The following is a 20,029-nucleotide window of genomic DNA, read 5'->3' as shown; positions in this document are numbered from 1 at the left end:
CTCTCTTTGTGCTCTGTGAATGCCTTGTCCTCCATATCACATGACTACATAGGTGAGCCAGGTTTTACACTGTCATCTACAGCTAGTCATTGTACTCAAAGTATTTCAAGTGTTTCAGGTTTTCAAGGTTCAAACCCTGTACACAACTACCTCCATTATGTACTGTAGATGGACCAGTAGATGATGTTGAAGAGAACGTAAGACCCTGGAAAGATGACCCGAGAGTACTTGTCTATGGCGTGTGTGTTGATCCACATGCTGTTGTAGGGGTTGGAGCCAACATGGCCAGTGACTTGGTCACTCTCCAGGGCCAGCTGTACCATCATCCTCTCATGCATCAGCCCATTCTCCAGGGGCATGCTGTAGTTCCCTGTGTTGTTGACATCCTCCGCGTTGTAGCTGCCAGTCATCATGTCAGGGTGGGGCATGCCACAGGTGCAGGACAGCTGCAGGTCAGGCCCAGATGCCTGGTTGATTACAGTTGAATTCAACTATTCATCTCCACAGTGGCAACTGTGGCTGGGCTAAAAACTCATAATAAAAAGGCTGATTTTAACACCATGTATACATGGATTGTTGTAAGAGCACTTACCCTTTCCCGAAGCTTCATCTCCTTGCGTTCCTGCCTTGTAGACAGGTAGTTGACAGCAGCATACTCGATCACCGATAGGAATACAAACACAAAGCTGACCCAGAGGTAAATGTCCACAGCTTTGATGTAGGAGACCCGGGGCATGGAGGCGTTCACTCCAGTGATGATGGTGGACATGGTGAGCACTGTGGTGATACCTGAAGCATAGTCAACACATGACCCCTGGTTAGAGCTGTTTAAAATGTAGGGATCCAGGTCTGGCTACAACAGGGAAAATACCAAGACACAGGCCAAATAGAGAGGGCTCTCACCCAGCGGGACTCTGGCAGGTACGGCCCGGCGGTCGATCCAGAAGGACACCCAGGACAGCATGACCATCAGAGTGGCAGGGAAGTAGGTCTGGAGCAGGAAGAAGAAGATGTGCCGCCGCAGGGTGAAGTTGATGTACAGACGATTGTACCAGCCTGGAGAGAAGAACAGATCCGGACATCTAAGCAGGGGCGTAATCTTCACTAGGGACAGGGGGGACATGCCCCCCCCCACACTTTTCAAAACCTAGATTCTGTCCCCCCCACTTTTTAACACGATAATGTAAAATTGTTGGCTGCCACCTAAATGGTAATGTTACTGTTGGTGTCCAGAATGTTTACAGTTAGTTTGTAAAGACTTTTAACTGACCGTCTGTAAATTAACTGATTTCAGAGCTTTCTGAAATCTGTATTAACGAATGTGTTTATTATTAAGCTTCGTCTTTTGATGTGCTTGCTTCTTATAGCACAACCGTTTATGCTTGTCAACAGAGTGATGTGTGTAGTTCTTCATTGATCTAGCCTCTTAATTCTGCCCTCAAAGTCCACCAAATTGATGCATTTTACTTTCAAATGTAAAAAAGAAATCTTTCGTGTCCCCCCCACTTCCCAAACCAAAGTTTTGCCCAAGCATTGCATAAACCCAAATAACAGTAATTCACTGTTGACCACTGTGTTACAGTATACCTGTGCTTTTGTAGAAGGCCAGTTTGGTGGTGGTGTGGAATTTTTGGATGAGGAACTGGGAGAGAGAAATCCTCTCATCTGTGTTCAGAGACTCGTTCCCTTTCTTCCAGTAGAGGATCAGGTCATCATCCGTGTATGCATCTGACAGTTAAGAGTGACACACACTCACACACACACACACACACACACACACACACACACACACACACACACACATACACATACAGTAATGGTTACTACCTGCGCACTACCTGATTACTTGAACACTACCTAACTACCATTTGACTACCTATACTGTATCATATATGTATTATATTGCATATTGTATGATATTGCATTTCATCAGATTGTAACCTGTACAGCATTTTGCACTACTGTTTCCACTGCAGTATGACTGGTCCCTCTGTAGTACGACTATCATTACTTTATCACTTTATTCTACTTTATTATTACTTACTTTACTTATTTTACTTTATTCTATTATTATTGATTTTGTATCTTGCTACAAATGCCAATGTTGAAGAACCTAAGCCAGAGTATTTTACTCTTGGTATTTTACATTGGATGTAATAAAATCTATTCTGATTCTGATTCTGAAATACTGTTACACAGTGCAACGGTGCCACGCTGTCTACTGAGAGAGGGACACTAACAGGTGTTGTACAAAATTAGGGAAACTGGTTGTTATTTTGACAGACAGACTACCGTATTGACACGACCCTTTAGGTAAGCTTTCAGTGTGTCCCCCAAATAGAAGGCCAAAGGAAGGTCGCATCAGAAACGTACAACTCTCAATCTCCAGGGAGCAGGTCTGTGTGTCCAGAGGGAAGCAACTCAGGTCCATATTGCACATGGCTGTGACGGTTACCCTGTATGGGAGGACAACACAGCTGATTAAACCAAGCACAATACTGAGCCATGTTAGTTAGGCGGTGATAAGTGAAAATCATTCATCGCTTTCAATAGAGATTTGGAGAGCCTTGTGTAGGGATGAGCATAGATAATCCAGCTCAGTGTAGGAAAGATCGCTACTGTAGTATATTTTATGCATGATTATCAATACATATGTAAAGACAAGACATAGGTGGCCTGAGAGCCTGGAGGACCAGAATGACTTTGGGTCCTGCTAGCCCATTCTTACTGTTAGGTAACTATGATGTGAACATATACTATGTGGTTTATAGATTTAGAAACTATAGGATGTCCCCATAGGGAATTATATAAGACTGACACACATGTAACATGTACTGAAAAAGGGCCAGGCCATGTGTAGAGCTATGTATGCATTATATTTTATTACTCATGAGAATTGAAACAGGATCACGCTAAGACAAGACTATAAAAGACATGGTTCTTGGTGCAGACAGTGGAATTTGGATGATTGGCAATGTAATGTTGTTTGGTATCAATAAAGAGATTGTTCAATTAACATCAGACCTTGATAAAGTATTTCTTCACCATTCATAATTAGGATGATAATAGTAAACTACACTACATAGCATGGTTTGTGTGTAGGGTTGGGCAAGTGTAAGGTACAATATTATTGAATAAGGTATTTAAGATTGTACATATTTATTTCTCTTGTCTGAGGATCATAAATCTGACTTTTAGGCTGGTAACGGTGGTCAGAGAGAGATAAACTACTTGCCATAGACTTGCTACAAGTTCGAGTCATGTTGAAAGTCCAGTAAAAGGTATTACTCTATACCGAGTATTTAGGAGGGATGGTATACCAGTCTGAGAATTCTAATACTGTAGGTGTACAATATTCTTCAATTCAGCAAATCTCTGGTTCCAGCCCATGAGAGATTAACGTAATTTCTGACCCTGCATGGTAATATCCACAGTCCAACACACCACCACCCTGCCGGTCGGCAAATCCTATACATCATTAAAGATAGAAAACTCCCATAATCCATCCCTAGATTGGATTTACTGATTGCCCTGGACAGTGGCGGATTAAGAGGGTCAGTGGCCCTAGGCTACTCCTTTGTGTGAGGCCCCCCCCCCATACACGAGCCTCCCCCTCCCCAAAATACACAACTCACGAGCACCCTGCACACACAGACCACTCATAATGCTTTACCATAAAACACATTGTGCTTTAATAACATAATGCAAACAATAAAAAATGCACTGAAAAGGTTGTTATCATCCTGAACTATCTCTGTTGCTCACCTCACCTCAGTTCTGTCTCTATTGCTCTCCTCTCCTGTTGTCTGTCTCTCTGTTGCTGTCCTGTTGTCTGTCTCTCTGTTACTCTCTTCTCCTGTTGTCTGTCTCTCTGTTGCTGTCCTGTTGTCTGTCTCTCTGTTGCTCTCCTCTCCTGTTGTCTGTCTCTCTGTTGCTCTCTTCTCCTGTTGTCTGTCTCTCTGTTGCTCTCCTCTCCTGTTGTCTGTCTCTCTGTTGCTGTCCTGTTGTCTGTCTCTCTGTTGCTGCCCTCTCCTGTTGTCTGTCTCTCTGTTGCTGTCCTGTTGTCTGTCTCTCTGTTGCTGTCCTGTTGTCTGTCTCTCTGTTGCTGTCCTGTTGTCTGTCTCTTTGTTGCTGTCCTGTTGTCTGTCTCTTTGTTGCTGTCCTGTTGTCTGTCTCTCTGTTGCTGTCCTCTCCTGCTGTCTGTCTCTCTGTTGCTCTCCTGTTGTCTGAGAGAGAGAGAGAGAGAGAGAGAGAGAGAGAGAGACACAAAATCAATACAGCAACAGTCCAAATTACATCCACAAAATAAGAGATAGATGCCCAGATTAAGGCAACACAATCATAAATGGTCCTACCCTTAGAAGGTCTTTTTCCTTGATTTTCTGGCAGCAAAGTCCTTAATGAGGCTGGTGTAATCCAATGTGCGCAGAATGTCAGACTCAATTGACATCAGGCACAGGTGATTTAGCCTCTCTTGGCCCATTGTGGATCTTAGTTTGTTTTTGACAAGTGCCAGTTTAGAAAAAGACCGCTCCCCGCTGGCATTCGTTACAGGCAGAGTCATAAACAGTCGGAGTGCAACATCAACATTGGGAAACACTGCCTGTATTGTCCTTCCTCTTATAAGTTTCAGCAGTGACCTCGCGTGTCCTCATTTTCTTTAATGAATTCCCTGAATTGTCTGATTTCCTCCAAAAAATCTTCCTCCAGATCACCTGCATATTTCTTCTGCAGATTAGCCGCTCTTGTGCGAAGATCTAGCATGGACATGGATGGAATATTGTTCAAAAAACCAAATGTCTGCTGAATATCTTTGTATGAGTGATACCTCCTCTCTAGTTCCATGACGAGTCGATCTATGACAGTGATATAAACCGTTACTTTAAAGTTGTCTCGGCCTGATCGCTCACAGTCAGGTTCAGTGGATTCATCTGCCTGTTTTTTTCAACTTCTCTGCCTCTGTGTGTCTGCTTTGTAGTATTGGGACAACGTTGGGGACATGTTTTTTGCAGCACTCTCAAACTTGTCAAAATCGTCCCGAAGACTGGCCACGTAATCCCTCAATGAGTAGACTAAATCAACAGCATTACATAAATCCAGCTCTACTGCCTGTAGAGCTTCGCTAGTTTTGTGAAAGCGCTGCAGTATGGTGTTCCACATAGAACACAGAAAGGCGTTCTCTAATTTTTCCATCTTTGTGTAAAGTGTCGTGGCTTCATCCCGAGTAGTGCCATTTTGGATCGGGTCATCGCTCATCTTCTTCAGTGACTCTTGGATGTTGGCATAGTTCTGGTGTAGTGCTTTTGTTGCTTGCGCATGTGCTGACCATCTAGTATCTGACAAACTTTTCAATGTCTCCAGCCTCTTGTTGTCAATAACATTTAGCCCTGCAGTTATTATCTGCCAACGCGCCGTGGATTTGGAACAAAAATTATAAAGTGTCTGTACAAAATTTAATTCCATTGTCACAGGGCAACAATCTACACTGGCAACTCCCACTAAATTGAGTGTATGCGCTACGCAGGGTACCCACTCGGCCAAATTATTTATCTTCTTAATGCGTGCTTGCAAACCACTGTAAATGCCGGACATGTTGGCTGCATTGTCATAACATTGGCCTCGGCAGTTATTGATGTCAATGCCCATTTCTTCCAAAACGCCAAGAACAGACTGATAAAGTGACTCCCCTGAATGACTCTGAATTGGCAAAAACTTGAGAAAACGCTCCTCCACGCATCCATCTGGTGACACATATCGTATGATGAATGTGAGCTGGTCTGTGTGTGCAACATCTGGTGTAGAGTCCACGCTGATTGAAAAATACTTTGCTATTTTTACCTGACTGATTATCTCAGCTAGGACATGCTCTCCCATCAATTCAATACATTCTAAGCATGTTGTTGATGAGAGGTAAGATGTGGTTCCCTTGCCAGCATTTCCATATTTGTCTATTCTGCGCTTTCAAGAATGGATCAAACACACTGATCACTTCCAACACACCCATAAAATTCCCATTATAAGGCTGGCCAAAGGTTTCACAGTGTCCCCTCAATGGTAATCCTCGCTCTGCAAGAAACTTCACCACTACAACCACTCGCTTTAACACATCTGTCCAATAAGCACACTCGTTGTCAAACTGCTGTTTTAGTTCTGAGTCAATACAGCCAGCAGCAGCACAGCGCATCACATGCTCAGCCAGACACACTGCTGCGTTTTTCCAGTCATTGTAGCCTGTTTTGAGTCCTGATTTATGAGCACCGTCTGCAAAAAAATTACATGCGAAACAAAATACTTTTCCTTTTGCAGGTGAATAAATTAACCATTCTCGAGGCACGGTTTCGCCATTTGACTTTTTTCTTTTAAATAGTGTTTTTGAAAAATACCTCTTCTGATGCTTGTGCTGTGTTTCTGAAGCGGCGACATTAGCATCTTTATTTTGACAACATTGTGGCCCCATCTTAATCCAATATGTTCTCATGTCTTCACCAACTGTATCCCACAATCCAGGATCCGAGCTGTAAGTGGTGGTAGGATTTGTGTCTGGACCTGGTGGTGGTGGTGTTGCCTCCTCTTCTTGATTGTCCTGCTCGGTATCAGTGTCACTGTCAGCTGGTAGTGGTAACGTTAGTGCCTCTTCTCCGTCAGCTGGTGGTGGTAACGTTAGTGCCTCTTCTCCGCGCTCAGCCTCGACAGCCTGCATCTCCCCCCCCATGTTCGCCTCAGCGCTGCTTGTGCTAGCGACACCCGACCCAGAGCTAACCGTTTCGTGGCTCTCACTCTCGACAACATTGGTCGTCGCAGGCGCAGCAGCATTATTAGATTATTTTTTTTAAATCTTGGGCAACTTTGCTATATTTAGTTCTTTTTTCATTAGTTCTTTTCGTTTTTTGGCCCCACTAATGTGCGGCTTCATTTTTGCAACTTTTGAATTTCTGGTTTGGTTTCGTTTCGTTTCCAAAACGGAAATGGCTAAACGTCACTTTTGACGTCAGACTTAACAAGCGGATAGAAAATATAGGGGGGCCTCAGGATAGAAAATATAGGGGGGCCTCAGGATAGAAAATATTTTTTGGATCCAATGTTAGGTGGCCCCCTAGTGGTGGTGGCCCTAGGCTGCAGCCTAGGTAAGCCTATGCGTTAATCCGCCACTGGCCCTGGAGTGTCTACCACAACAACACTGTACAGACGTCGTTTTTCCCACTGTTCTTTGGCATGACCTTTGATGCTGCTAGCAGTGTCTACAGATGTAAAGACTGAGAGTACGGTGTGTTCTGCTAACTCTAACTACCACCAGAGGGAGCAGTTGACACAGGCATCTTGTCTTTGGCTGTCCCTTGCTGCCAAAATCTCTAATGACCCAACTGTGGATTACAAATTCAGTCTCTTGGTTCAAGTGGAATGATTATTCCCCCAAATGACAAACTCACTCTCAGCAGCTTTAGGACACTTTGGACGGTTCAGGATTGACTTTAAGGTCCTTCTGTTTGTTTTTAAAGCTCTGAATAGGCAGGCCCCCTCCTACATCGCAGACCTTTTAATCCCTTATGCCACCTCCAGGTCCCCTCAGGTCATCTAGTTTAGGGCTCCTGGCTGTCTCGAGATCAAGGCTCAAGCTCAGGGGTGACCGTACCTTTTCTGTCGCAGCCCCTAGACTGTGGAATAACATCCCCCCCTCAATTAGATCTGCCTCCTCCATCGACTCTTTTAAATCCAGACTTAAAACTTATTTATATTCTTTAGCGTTTCCTTAAAGTAGTTACTCTTTTTGCACTGTTTATGTGTGCCTTTGTGCATGCGTTGTTGTGATTGGGATTGTGTATATTGTGCTTTTATTGCCTTTTATTGTGATCTAAATCCATATACAGCACTGATCCAGCATGGCTGCATGTTTTCATTTCCAACAAAGCATTTAGAAAACAAAGCATTAGTTTCAAATCCAGACAGCTGGTAGCTATTGGATTTGTTTGGTCAAATCGCTTGTAGGGCTCTCACTTGGAAAAGACTCACTATATGCCAGTAAGCTTTAAAGGGGCAATCTGTAATTGATATACTGTATATACTGTATATATTGACTTATATAGCTGTATATTTATTCTTGAAGAATATAACTTATAAATGCCTCATGAGCTTAGTTTAACTGTCTTATCGCATCAAAACCTAAGTTGTACTCTATTATTTGTAAACAATGCAATTATAAACAAACACTTTATAGCTTCAAAACATGGTTAAAACTCTAATTTTGATCTCATGGATGGTCAGTCCTTGCATCCATAGCTCTGTCTATGAAGTTGAGAGGGGTATTATTTCTCCAGGCCCATCCCTCAGCGTTTACCCAAAAAGTGGCAGGGAGCCCATTTTGTTGTTGTTTAAATTGCAGATTGCACCTTTAAACTGAGTGTCCCTGAGCAGGAGGAGGACATTTCTGACATTTTGAATTACCTCAGGCTGTAGAGCACTTTGCCGTCGGGGTACACTCGCAGCATGACATTATCTTTGGTGGTGTCATGGGTGAAAGACTTCTTGGAGTGGACAAAGAATATGTCTGGAACCCAGATCTTCCTTACCAGACGGCCATCAAAGGTCATGCTCAGGTTGTTGTTGCTTTGAAATGACAGGCGCTCGTCTTTCCAGTAGTGTCTCAGGTAGAGGGTGATGGTGAAGTCCTGCAACACACAAACATACTTTAGGCTGCTGGTATTTCAACAGATTACAAAGCAGTCCTCACATACTTATAATCAATGATGTGGACTATAAATATCTCATCCTCTTCTTCCCGTTTTGCCAAATGGAAATAGAGACAGTCTGTTGTTTTGGTTCACATCACACAGATCATACAGTCATACACTCACCATGTCAACTTCTGAAATTGTGTCCAGACTTTCCACCTGAACATCAACCCCAACTGAAACAGCTGGTCCTGCAAAGATACACAACACAACGGATTTGTATGGGGAACATGACATGCAAATGGTAAGGGGAAGTTTTGATACTTTACAGTACATTACAATGATGTAAATTAACCTAAAGATCAAAAAGATCAGCACTCTAAAAGGATCCATTCTGTATTACGTTGCTGTGTTCAAAAGTCATATTTGTTATTAGTTAGTCATATGTTATTCTAAATAATAATGAGCCTTTGCTCCCTTTAATTCAATGTCTTGTAAAAACACAAGGGCACATTGTTTAGCAGCTCCTTCTCTCCACCTTTGGCCAACATTGCTACCACCCCTCTCAAACCCACCACGCTACACTCGGTCTCTGGCTTATCAGCTCTTTCCCAGCTCTGAAACCAACTCTGGACCTGTCTACTGTCCATAACTACAGACCGGTAATCTCTTCGCTCCTTCTTATCTAAAACCCTTGAACGCACTTTACCTAACCAACTGTCTCACTATCTCCTTCAGAACAACCTCCTTGACCCTCACCAATCCGGCCTTAGGTCTGGGAACTCTACTGAGACTGAGATTGATTGACATTCATATTGAAGACAGTTATAAGAGGCAACAGTGATGGGTCATATCCCTCAAGGGAGTTTGGAAATAAAACTCTGTTGATCGCGTGAAGCAGTAAATAACACATAAATAACGCAGGCTAGCTACATAGGCTACTGTCGGTTGCAATTAAACTGAAACATGATTAGCTCATAGGTATTCGTACATACTGTAATTTAGCAAAAAAAAGTGCTGCAGATTCTCAAGATGTGCAGGCACAAGCACACTTTAGGTCTTGCGTGGAGAAAGATTTAATCATGTCGTCGTATCAGCCAGGTTTACAGATGTGGCATATTGAGCCTTTTGGCAGAGCAGTGACATTTTAAGTATAGTGACGGTTATGATTATTTGTTTTCTTTTCAGAATCGTTTAGATTTGATACTCTTGACAGGGTATTGATTTTTCAGGAAATCTTAATAATTTGGGACTCATTGATGGAAAGGGAAACTTCTGTAAACATCTATAGGCTTTTGGTCCTAAGCATGCAGGAGATGTCTCAAATGAGTTATTGAAACCGTGAGCCCCAGACTAGTAGCTGCTGCTCAGTAATGACTTGCCCACAGCGGAGCAGACATAATCGCTGGCTGTTTATGTCATCTAGCCTAATCAAGGCACTATCTGCATGGGACACAGGAGTGTCAGATGGATGTTTTCAGAATATTTTATACTAATTGAGAGTACCTAATTTGACCCATTTTAACAAACTTTTTCATAAAACTTTCCATCAACATCAATCCATGTTGCAACTTTGTGTCATGACCAAGTCAGAATTGGATGTGTCAGCATTTATTGGTTAACTGTGCAATAGGATACTGGGGTTGATGATACATTTGTACACACAATAAATCATCCTGAAACAGCCTCACCTCCAAAGTCAGGCCTCATTGTGAAGTCGTGGTCTTCTATTCTCAGGAGCTGCTCTGACTTTGTCATAGAAGATTTGGTCAAATCATGACTGTTCAGTATGCTGCTGTGAAGAGAGAAACACTGGTTATTTATCCATGTTCAATCATCATAATAATAATAATAATAATAATACATTTTATTTATAAAAGCACTTTACATATACAATCTCAGAGTGCTACAACACAGGAAGATAAAGCAAAAAACATTTTCAATTAAAAGGCTAAAAAAAGGCTCTATTAAAAAGATGGGTTTTAAGGGTCATCAATAAGGGTAGGATGTGCGTACTACACATAAATACAAATGTTACTTCAATCACTAAGGCATCATGTCAGCTGTTGAACAGATCTCTCTTAGAATAGAGATGGGAGGGGGGTTCCATAAGAATAACTAAATCTTCTCTGAATCCCCTATAAAGCCAAGACTACCTGTCCTATGGAGAAAAATAATGCTAATATCTACCAAATTATATTCATGATGATTAATTAATTAAGACTAATTAATTATGTCTTTATCATGTCAAGTTGGGCCTATGCTGACTGCTGGCTTGGTAAGATGTTTTAAAGCCGACTGTCTTTTTGTAAGGTTGCCATAGTAATGTATTCACGCACCTGCCAATTTTGCGACGTCCTGCTGATGGCTGTGGTTCTCTTTTGGTTCTAAGGTAAGGATATGAGACATTAGTTGTACAGTAAATTATTTAGCAAGACAACCCCTTAAGTTGTTGTATAGCATTTAAGATCTGCAGCAATTAAAAAAAGGCATGTCTTCAGAAAACAAATACAGTCAAGTCAAACAAAAAGGACATGGACAAGGACATTAGCCCATAAAGTACTTTAAAAATAGCAACAGTCAACAACAACAACAACAACAACAACAACAACAACCTTGAAAACAAGGTAAGAGCAGATCATCATCCTCTATGAATTAAAACATGTCCAAGGACAAGTAACATTGGAAATAACAGTTTACCAGTAACATCAGTATAGACAAAACAATGACATCAGTGAACAGGAAGAGTGTAGTCTATTAGTATAACTCCCTACAGCAACATGGTGCTGCACAGTATTGGTGACATGGGCTTGTATTGTTCAAAAGTGAGAACATGGAAGTCTAATCTCTGTTTTTAGAGGCAGTGGCCAGCAGGGCCGGCCCTAGAACTTTTGTGGCCCTAAGCAAGATTTTTTATGTGCCCCCCCTCCCACACACACGTTTTGTCAAGGGGTTGGAGTTTTCAGTTGATGGGCGTATTCGATAGAGGGGTGTTTAATCAATGTGTGTGTGTGTGTGTGGGGGGGGGGGGGGGGGGGGTAGATTAAAGCCTGGTACACACATAAAGATAATCTGGCCGATTTTGGACCGATTTCCCCCCTTCCGACCAAGGACAGCAAACGGCCGATTATCGGATGGCTCTAAAGATTATCATACAAGATTATCCTGTGGTGTGAGGTGTGTTAAGAGCCAATTTCTCCTGACAATCTGCTCGGAAAATGGTCAGAGCCGACGATCGTAAATATTAAACGTGTTCGACGTGTTCACCATCCAACATCAGTCCTCTAGTGGTTGTGGCCCTAAGCGCCCGCTTAGTCCGTTTATGTGTTGGGCCGGCCCTGGCGGCCAGGACAACTCAGAACCATTTGATATGACTGCAGGTTAAAGCTCTTAGGCAAATGGCGGAACAGTCACTACATGGCCCATTTAGGATTTTGAATTAATATTTGTAAATATATGTTTACAATTGTCTTGGTTTGATATCATTATGCTCTAAAAATAAGTCTGATATGCTCAAAACTATAGACATCTGTAAAAGATCTCCCAAGGTGTTTAATTTGAACTGTGGTTAGCTAATCATGATAGAATTCTGAGGGCAACATGAGTGATGCTACTGAGAGGTGGTTTACCTTGACAATCTCAAATCATGATGTACAGTATATGAACTAGCCCACATCCACTCATAATTTTAACCACCTTGTTGCTAAAAATAAAATAAAAAAACAAAAATACAGGTCCATTTAACAAATGGAATACCATAGTCCTCTCACAAGGGCAGAACAGATTTATGTTGACTACTGGTAAGGTTAGAGGAACCAAGAGGTATTTGTGGAATAAGCGTCAGAAAACAACTTAATCTCCACTACTCTCTCTGCAGATGTAGGCTATTAAATAACATAACACATTATCTCACTATTGATTTCATTGTCTTATCATTAACTGTGTCACTTCAATAGTCTGAATGATGTACAACAGAGTTCAATCTCGTTCCATCAAATCACCATGCAGGCTTTCTTTTGAAAAAAGGATTGGTTATCCAGAAAAAGGATGGGGCCAGCACATCCATGTATAGATTAATAGTATTGAACATACATTTTGGAGCATGTGAATCAATGCAATATTTGGCAATATTGAGAGAAAACAGAATGCAACTCTCAACCCCCATTTACAGCTGATTAGACACAGGGATGAAATGGGATGTTACTGCTTCTAACAGTCGCACAGAAATGTTCAAAGAGGCTGTTGCATTATTTTATGTAGCCTACATTTATGACTAAGCTAGTATGGATCAAGCATCAAAACAAGGGCTAGAGATAAAAAACAGTCTAAACTACAAAATCGCAGGCCTTCAAGGCCAATATGCAGCGGGAAACCTGTCTCTCCACTCTGGGCCACAGAGCCCCCACCATCGCAGATATATAAGGAGAGGCGTGCAGAGGAACTGGATTTAAAAATGCAAATCCAAATTCCAATTTACTGTAGTAAATTGTAGTAAACTCCACATTCTCTGTTAACATATTCACATCTTCATTCCGCTCGTTGTACCCATTCTCAGGCAGAATGAACTTTGTGTGAGGATCATCTAACACTTTTGGGGTTTAAGGTCCACACTAGCTATCGAGGCACAGTCTAGAAACATTAACAACAATTAATAACACTGCTGACCCAGTTGACCTGAAGAGGGATACAGACAGTCGACATGTCTTTAGACTGTCATACAACATCATGCATTAAACCAGAGCATGCATGTGTATGAATCTATATTGAGGCTATATACAAAAGTATGCAATTGGAACTGGAAACTGTATTGCACTTAAACAGAGTATGCACTCATCCAAATTGCTCTTATCAGGAGTCAACTATTGTGGGTTGAGAACTGCTTTTCAGCAAAAATGTACACTAGCCTGAATGTCAATCAAATGGCGCATTTGACACTCATAGATTTCGATGTATTAAAATCACTTCTAATTACATTGGGATTTTGTTACTTTGTGTTCTAATCGGATAACCTCCAAGAAGCCATAACAGTAAATCAAATAGCACATTAACACATTCAGATTACAGGTTACATAATCTGAGTAAGTGGTTTGTCTAACCACTGTCACCTTGTGTCACTGTCAACCAACAAAACCTTCTATCACTGCATTTGAGCCACCTGAACATAACATAGGCATACATATATAGATATATAGTATAAATACATAGGATTCCGCAGAATTTGGAAATAAATTAATATTCATAAATGCATACCTTTAACATATTATTTCCATAGATTCAGATCAAAGAAATGTGAATAACAACCACCAGCCACACAAATTCAACATGACTTACTGTACGTGACTTTATGTAATCAGAGATGAGACATACGGTAACCTTATCTTAGAAGTGACACATTATGTGAGGAAATCCTATTGCTTTAAGAATACATAATAATAATAATAATAATAATAATAATAATAATAATAATAATAATAACAACAATACTAACAATACTACTACTACTACTACTACTACTACTACTACTACTACTACTACTACTACTACTACTAATAATAATAATAATAGAACACATTAAATACCAAATGCAACCAATACAATGCAACCACCCACCCCATGATATGAGAAATTATCATTCAAGGAGATTCACTGCCATAGCCATGTAATTCGTGACGATCTATAAAAACATTTCTGAAGTAACATCTGAACTAATACTGCAAATAGAGCAATATACATCATAGTCAACCTACATCATGACATGCATCACGATAACACCATCTAAAGTGATTAGCACTTCTGTGGGGTCCTTGATTAGGCTTATTGGTAGAATAGCAGAATCTGGTTATGTGCACTATGAATTGAAATAATTTCGAATGAAAACAGTAATCTGTTTTATGTTAGAGAAACATTTCCAAGGAGTTGGGTAATTTTTTATAGGGTGCCATTTGGACTTCATAACTTGTGAAAAATAAATGGTTGATTTACCTATATTTTAATGTTCTATTATATAAAGGACATATCTAACTTGCTGAAAAATATAGTGGTCAAGCTCAGGCACCTACATTGTATTTTATTTAGAATACACTCTGTTAGTTGAATAGGGCGAGTGTCTCCAGAACAGAGTGGACACTAACAGGGTGGACACTTACAGGGTGGACATTTTGAGTTAAAGTTAGCCTTTAGCCAGCCTGTGTTAGCATAATGCCTAGCATCAATACTTGATGAGGAATCTAATTTGCACTAAACACTTTTTTTTATTATTATTTAATTTGATTGATCTCCTCAATATTTAGGCCTAACACGTTATAGTCAACCACATTAAACTCACTTGATAAAAACATCAAAATCAGATGGTAAAAGAGGTAGAAAATCACACAGCTTACCACATTTGATTTCCCTCCACTGATGTGATGTCACCTCATGAGAGTGATGTGATTGAGAAATGTTTTTTTTGAGAAATGTTTTTTTTTTAAAGGGACATTAACACAGCTCAACAAGGTGGACAGTGACCGCAGGGACAAACATACAAACTTAATTTTTTTTGGTACAAAAATTTATTTTTTAAATAACAATTATATTTGATTCAATAGATATTGCTCAGGAAAATTAAATAATAATAACATATTTGGAAATGTATATGTTTTTACTAGTTACTTTCTAGATTGAAGTTGAATGAACAACACTGGGGACATGGCAAAATCCCATTTACGTCTTTAACCAAAGCTTTTAAAATGTAAAAAAACAACAACTTAGAAGCCCATATCATTGTATTCATAATAAACAACAATTGACTATACATGAAAAAACTAATGGAATTAGTATTTGTCCAAATTTAGACAAAATACAACATGATTCATTTGTATACTGGGGACGTCTTAATTGTTGTTTGTCGTCAGTTGTTGTTTGTCGTCTTAATTGTCCACACTCAAACGATTGTCCCTTGCGTTCTGTTCTGATCATTTTCAGCCAACTACACACTTTATGCACCGGGGTGGAGTGCATGTCTCCCATTTCCCATTACGCATATCCATTTCCATTTGGGCATACCCCACAATATAATATTATAACTTGTAGTCTTTTATGTCAATTTCAGTAAATTAGTAATTAGTAATTTAAAAGTACCTGATTTGGCTGTAGGTCTGAAGCATATGCCCCCTCGGATGAGCCAATTTCCGAGATGCACCAACCATCCAGGCAAGCAGCAGCAGTAGTAGCACGTCCGTGTGCATGGTGTCAGCGGGACCCAAAAGTTCCAACAATTAAACACTCCATGGAAAACGTTTTACACGTGTAGTATATTTCTGTAGTATGTATGATCTATGTATGAATATGTGGTATGTTTTAGACACACACACATGCCAGGGCATGCAGGGACACAGATGACCAGCAGGGACCTTTGGGGGGTGGGCAGGGACACACATGCACGCTGGCCCCTCCCCTCTGGAGGGGAACGGGGAGAGAGACACGACAAGCGCTCTCTGGCAGCCCAGGATCCACGGGGAACAGATGTAATGTATAAACCTGCCTGTAACTAATTAAATTATCTTAAACTAACTGTTCTTTGATTCATAATCAATAAGAATACACGACAGTAAATGGCGAGCAAGCGACGGAGATAAATGTAACTTAATTTACAGTATTTTGCGAACTTCAATCTAACAAAGAAGGTAGATTTTCTGCAGAAATCTCTCTCTAGTCGATTGGTGTGTTTAAAATAAACTGTAAATCTCAGATAAGTTATAGTCAAAAGAATCTGTGTAACGGTAATCTTGTTGGAATAGATGCAAACTTTTCATAAATCTTTGATGGGTGGATTGTGAGAGCCGGACTTGGAAGCCCGTTTTTTGTAAAATATAGTGTTTAATGGTAAGGTTTGTTTGTACGGTATTGGAATATCGTGTGTGTTTGTGTAAAATTCGGTGAGGTTGTGTTTATGTGTTGGAGTGTGGGTGGACTCGGTAGTCTATTTTGTATTGTAGCAGAGAGTACGCCATTACTCTTTGTCTGTGTGAGAGGACGCCGTTGTGTGGGCGGCCATTTGCAGTGTGTCAGAGCAGCGGAGTTTAGACGCCATTTTTATGAGGGAAACGTGACGCCATTTGCAGTGTGTCAGAGAGTCTATTCTTAGACGCCATCTTTATGAGGGAAACGTGAACGTAGGATATTTGAATGAGATCTGCCTCTGGCCTTTAGGCTTCGGACACGTAGGGGGATTGCGTGTGATTGTTGCATTACATAGACTATAGAGAAAAGATAGAGATATAGTGAATTGATCTCGGGGTGTTTTAAATAGTTTAGAGTTACGGTTAAAACATTCATAGCCTTGGCTAAGAGTTGGCGCATGCGCAATCGATGCGCGTTAGCCGGAGCACAGCTCCATCTGCTGGTCGAAATACGACAATACATTTTAAAACACTAAATCCTCAGGGAAATGCAGCTGAGGTCGATGAAATAGTCTTTTACAATGATAAATGGATGGTTACTTCAATTAATTTAAGTAATTACAAATTGATTGAATTAATTATTCAGATTATTTCATTTTCAGTTTTTACAAAACTTTGATCAATTGGTTTATAGTGGTCTAGGGATGACGTTTTCTTCCACAGGATTACATCAATGAAGTAAATGACTAAGTCTAGTTAATTGTGCATTCCTTCCGAGTAGCAAGTCGATTTCCTTACAGATTGTAATGAATAATTAATCATTTTATTCCTTCCAAATGACAAGTCGATTTCTTTAAGTGTGTAATTAATAATTAATCATTCATTCTTTTCCAAATAACAAGTCGATTTCTCTACAGGTTATAATTAATATTTGTAATTTACATCTTTTATTTTAGTTAGGTCATTTCCACAGTGTTTGATTAAGGAATAGCAGAATAGTACATATTTGATAGTTGAAGCAGTAAAAGGGTTTTTGTGGATCGGTGAATACTTAGGTGTTGATCAGCCTTTGTGATTTAATAATTGTGTTGACCAGAACTGTAATTAGTATTGAATGAGTAATTAAGTGACACATTCATAAACAATTAGGAAACACATTTAAGTATAAAGTACTTACACAGCTATTAGATTTAAGTTAATACTGCACTGACATACACAAGAGGCAAGTCTGTTATTCTGAAGTTGCAGGGTTTTTGTGGGGATGGTCAATACAGTTATATTGGACTAGCATTTGTTTAGCAAACAAGACAAAATAAGGTGGGTTGTAAGAAGCGTACACCTTATCTAATATAGAATATTGTCAGCATATTGAGCCAAGTAGAATGGGGTCGAATTCCACGAAGCTGTTAAAAGATATTAGTGAACATCGTGGAATGTTGGCTACGTTATCCCCTATGGCTGTAGTGGAAAAAATGAATCCTCTTGTTAGGGAAATTAGCAAAATGTCTACGAAATGGAATAGCCGTTGGGCATACATTGAACAGCCGTGGCCGAAAGAGGGCAGCATTAATTTACAATTAATTGCAACATTGGAGATACTTATCAATGGGCACAAAGCACATCAAAGAGGAAAGATTAGATCAGAGAAACGCAAGTTAGAGTTAGCTATTTTAGATCTATTTAAGGTAGAGGGACAGAAAATAGCTCAGTGTCCTGCCCCCAGTCCCCCTCCCTATGCTAAGGCACTGGAGGATCATTCCCAGAAGAAGAAGAAGGAGCCAAGGGGAAAAGGGGACGACAGGAGTGACGAGGAAGATGACAGCGAAGATGGCAGTGCAGACTCAAGTGATGACGACAATGCAGATGGAGGCTACAACGCGCAGGGCAGGAAGATGATAGCCACAGCCGAAAGGAAAGGTGGGAGAAGACGCCCGGAGAAAGAGGGAGATTGTCACCGAATGTCATCAAATACATTAAAGAACTGTCCAGTGCTGATTCGGGGTAACAAGATGGAATATCATCCGTGGCATCATACAGATTTGTCTGAAGTGATCGAGAAACTCCCAGTTCTTCAAGAGGGAGGACATTCGTGGACGCGACAGGTCGACGTGATACTGACAGGAACGCAGGCCGCGATGGGAGACCTGAAAAGACTCTTAGCTTTTATTGCAGGATTGGATACAATGCAGGAAATATTGATGAAGGCAGGACTTCATAGATATATCAATACATCAGTTTATGATCCAGAGCTCTTCGCAGCAAACAGAGGCAGGCTGTGGAAAGCAATCAGAGAGACCTACCCTACTCACATTCACCCAGACAATATCATTGTGAAGCCACTGGGGGGGGATGAGAATCCCAGGGGTTATATTGCCCGTATGCACTCTCAATGGAGAAGTGTGACAGGGAAAGACGCTGAAGATAACCCCTTAGAAAAATCCATAATCAGGGAAAAAATACAAGAAGGGCTTCCTACCCCAGTTAAGGATAAGCTAGCAGAAGTGGTGGGGCTACGACACATGAACAAAGCTGTTTATATAGACCACGTGGCTCATCAAGTTGAGTTATATCGAAAGAACATTCAGATACAGAAGGCACGAGACGAAGAATCCCTCAGAATATTGACTCAGTTGCAATTGACTGAAAGCGAGAGAAACATAGAGGGAGTGCAGGCTTTAGCCCCACAGCAACAGCCACCTGGAGTGCAGACTGCTACTTACCAGTCCTACTCACAGGGGCCACAAGGGGGGTATCCTGCTACTTACCAGTCCTACCCACAGGGGCCACAAGGGGGGTATCCATACCCACAAGGGCCACCAGGGGTGCAAGCGGTTCCATACCAGATGTACACACAGCCTGGCCAAGGACCACCACCAGGGGGATGGACAGCAGCAGGGAAGGAGATGCTAGACCCATGCCAATGCGACCAGAATGGACATCTAGCCTGTGCCTGCTGCAACAGGCCCCAGGGGGGCGCAGGGGGGAGCCAAGGAGGAGGATATTGGCCCCCTACTACACCTGCTCCAGGAGTGATGAACCCTTACGGAGGCCCAGCAGCTGGCCTATAGGGGTGCCCGGAAGATCCGAGTGGGAGGTGCCAGCTGGTGGTGACACAGAAGCCTGAAGGCGCCACGCACCTCCCTATGTCTAGAGAATATGTGAAGACAATCGGATTTGAGGGAATTAAACAGCTGATTCCTACAACTGAGCTTGTAGACTTAGAGTACAAGGGACAGAGAGCAACTCTGTCAACACTTGTGTCAGAACACACGCCAACAGGGCTGCTAGGGAGAGATGCTCTATGCCAATTGAACTGTACAGTAAAATGCACACCTGACAGCGGTGCTCAGGTTCCATCGACAGCCAAAGTGATTAAGCATAGAACAGACCTACAAGCTTTGCCTTTAAAGGGAGCTGATATAGAATATTGGGTTGATGGGTCTTGTTACGGGGTAGGAGAAACGTTGTGCGCTGGGTATTCCT

At 41.3% G+C, this 20,029-nt stretch overlaps 1 protein-coding gene across 1 annotated transcript; it reads right to left on the bottom strand.

Moving 5' to 3' along the window:
* Positions 1–155: 155 nt before the first annotated feature.
* Positions 156–15,892, bottom strand: LOC308154214 (gamma-aminobutyric acid receptor subunit rho-1-like; the record flags this gene model as incomplete). The annotated part of the gene is made up of 9 exons (XM_080527385.1): positions 156–446; positions 593–789; positions 904–1,056; positions 1,588–1,728; positions 2,374–2,456; positions 8,440–8,663; positions 8,850–8,917; positions 10,358–10,461; positions 15,786–15,892. The coding sequence occupies 9 exons, from the start codon at positions 15,890–15,892 to the stop codon at positions 156–158; spliced, it is 1,368 nt and encodes a 455-aa protein (XP_080383511.1).
* Between the last annotated feature and the right edge of the window lie 4,137 nt (positions 15,893–20,029).

Source organism: Nansenia antarctica, assembly GCF_963989245.1.
Source record: "Nansenia antarctica genome assembly, chromosome: 3".
NCBI classification, from domain to species: Eukaryota; Metazoa; Chordata; class Actinopteri; order Argentiniformes; family Microstomatidae; genus Nansenia; species Nansenia antarctica.
This window is presented reverse-complemented; position numbering and strand designations above follow the sequence as displayed.